The following is a 1,768-nucleotide window of genomic DNA, read 5'->3' as shown; positions in this document are numbered from 1 at the left end:
GGCAGTACCAAGTACTGTTTTGTGACAAGGTCATGATAACTAGCCCGTCATGTATTCTGTGTTTCCGGGTCATAACTGTAGTAACTGCTGAGCAATTGTTATAGCTACTAAATTCCATTAACTTAGCAGACGTGCGAGAAAATCACACGTGCAAAAAGTATTGCATTAAATGTACGATGTACACACAGCTTGACACCAACTCGTGTTGGATGTTTGTTTGGCACGTCGCTGATGCAGCACTAATGCTTATTGCCTCGTCCTTTACAGCCGAAGTGCTTCCATAGATCAGCCCCTCCGTAGACACATCGGTCCAGTATGGAACCGTCCAATCCGGAAGACCATGTCGGCAGCTCGACGGGCGAGAACAGCAACCAGATGCCGATCTCCGACGACGTGAAAGCCCTGCTCACCGACGCGCGAACGAACAATAAATCGGTGTGCTGCGAACGCTGCGACTCGGTCGTCCTGAAGGCCGGCGACGCCTCGCTCTCCCAGGTGGAGTTCTTCCTTCCGCACATGAAGAAGAAGACGGAGAACCAGCGGCCGGGCGACGGGGAGACGCTGCGAGAGTTCTGGCTCGTCGGCGACATGTGCACGTTCGAGAACGTCGGATTCAGCAACACGGTGGAGACGACCAAGTACCTGACGTGCGCTGACTGCGAGGTGGGACCCATCGGCTGGTGTGACGTTCGCGACAGGACCAAGTTCTACGTCGCCGTTGACAGGGTTTCGCACAAGTGAACGTTCGCACGGGGTTGACGGCGGACTGAGACCGGGCGCGGCGGGACTTGTGGACGGTGCGTCGGACGTTGCGTTGATTTGAGCGCGCCGTCAACGAAAAACAAAACTTTGTTGAACTTGAACTGACTTTGTTTTGAACTGTTGGACTTAGTTGCGTCGTTCGGGCGTTTTCGAACGTTACGTTCGCAAAACATTTTTGCGCAGTTTTGAAATTTTTGTGGCAGTTTTTGCTGCTATTGAAACAGTGGAGCTTTCTGCCTATCAAATTGGCTGCAGACGTATAAAGGAGTGAACTGTATTTTACTGAGGAATCGACTGCAAGAGAAGAGAAAGTGGTAACCGATAAAGAATTAATTGGAAGCGATGTCCTTTGTGCTAGCTACTATGGCGGACAAGCAGGCTAGGCATTACCTGAGACAGGGTTCCACCTCTAAGAAACCACTCAAGGAAAAGCTGGTTCAGATTTACGAGGCATACTTTAGGGTAATTACGTTTCGTACCTGACAACTGACAAGTGTCTGACTCAATATCTTACATGCCTGATTTCAGTGTCATTTCTGGGCCATGAAGTGCAATGCCCCATGCAATAAGTATACCTACATATACATGTACTCGCTTCCTAAATATTGCATGTAATGAGTGTGTAACATATTGCATCACTAAATCGAGTTAAGCTTGTCAAGGCGTTACTACGTGCAAAGGTGTGCGTCATAATGAACCTTCCAGACTGTTTATTCAACTGTCGGTCGGTCCACATAGATTTTGTTTTTCCCGTATGTTGGTCGATGAATAGTGATACTATTTGGTTCACCTTGATTGCTTATCTACAACATCTCCTGAACATATAGATGTGACAAAACCAAGTCGGCCATTTCTCGCTCAGTTTGATTTCTCACTGATTTTCTCCTGAACATATAGATGTGACAAAACCAAGTCGGCCATTTCTCGCTCAGTTTGATTTCTCACTGATTTTCTCCTGAACATATAGATGTGACAAAACCAAGTCGGCCATTTCTCGCTCAGTTTG

At 47.7% G+C, this 1,768-nt stretch overlaps 1 protein-coding gene across 1 annotated transcript in view; it reads left to right on the top strand.

The window, feature by feature from the left end:
- LOC106805191 (guanine nucleotide exchange factor MSS4-like) overlaps positions 1-1,219 on the top strand; it is a 2,203-nt gene extending 984 nt beyond the window's left edge. Inside the window, exon 2 of the mRNA XM_014806690.1 lies at positions 268-1,219. Coding sequence (XP_014662176.1) covers positions 316-741 — 426 coding nt within the window. The 5' untranslated portion in view covers positions 268-315 and the 3' untranslated portion in view covers positions 742-1,219. The remainder of the gene's footprint in view (positions 1-267) is intronic.
- Positions 1,220-1,768: the final 549 nt, after the last annotated feature.

This window comes from Priapulus caudatus, unplaced genomic scaffold (genome assembly GCF_000485595.1).
Source record: "Priapulus caudatus unplaced genomic scaffold, Priapulus_caudatus-5.0.1 Scaffold104, whole genome shotgun sequence".
Taxonomy (NCBI): domain Eukaryota; kingdom Metazoa; phylum Priapulida; class Priapulimorpha; order Priapulimorphida; family Priapulidae; genus Priapulus; species Priapulus caudatus.
This window is presented reverse-complemented; position numbering and strand designations above follow the sequence as displayed.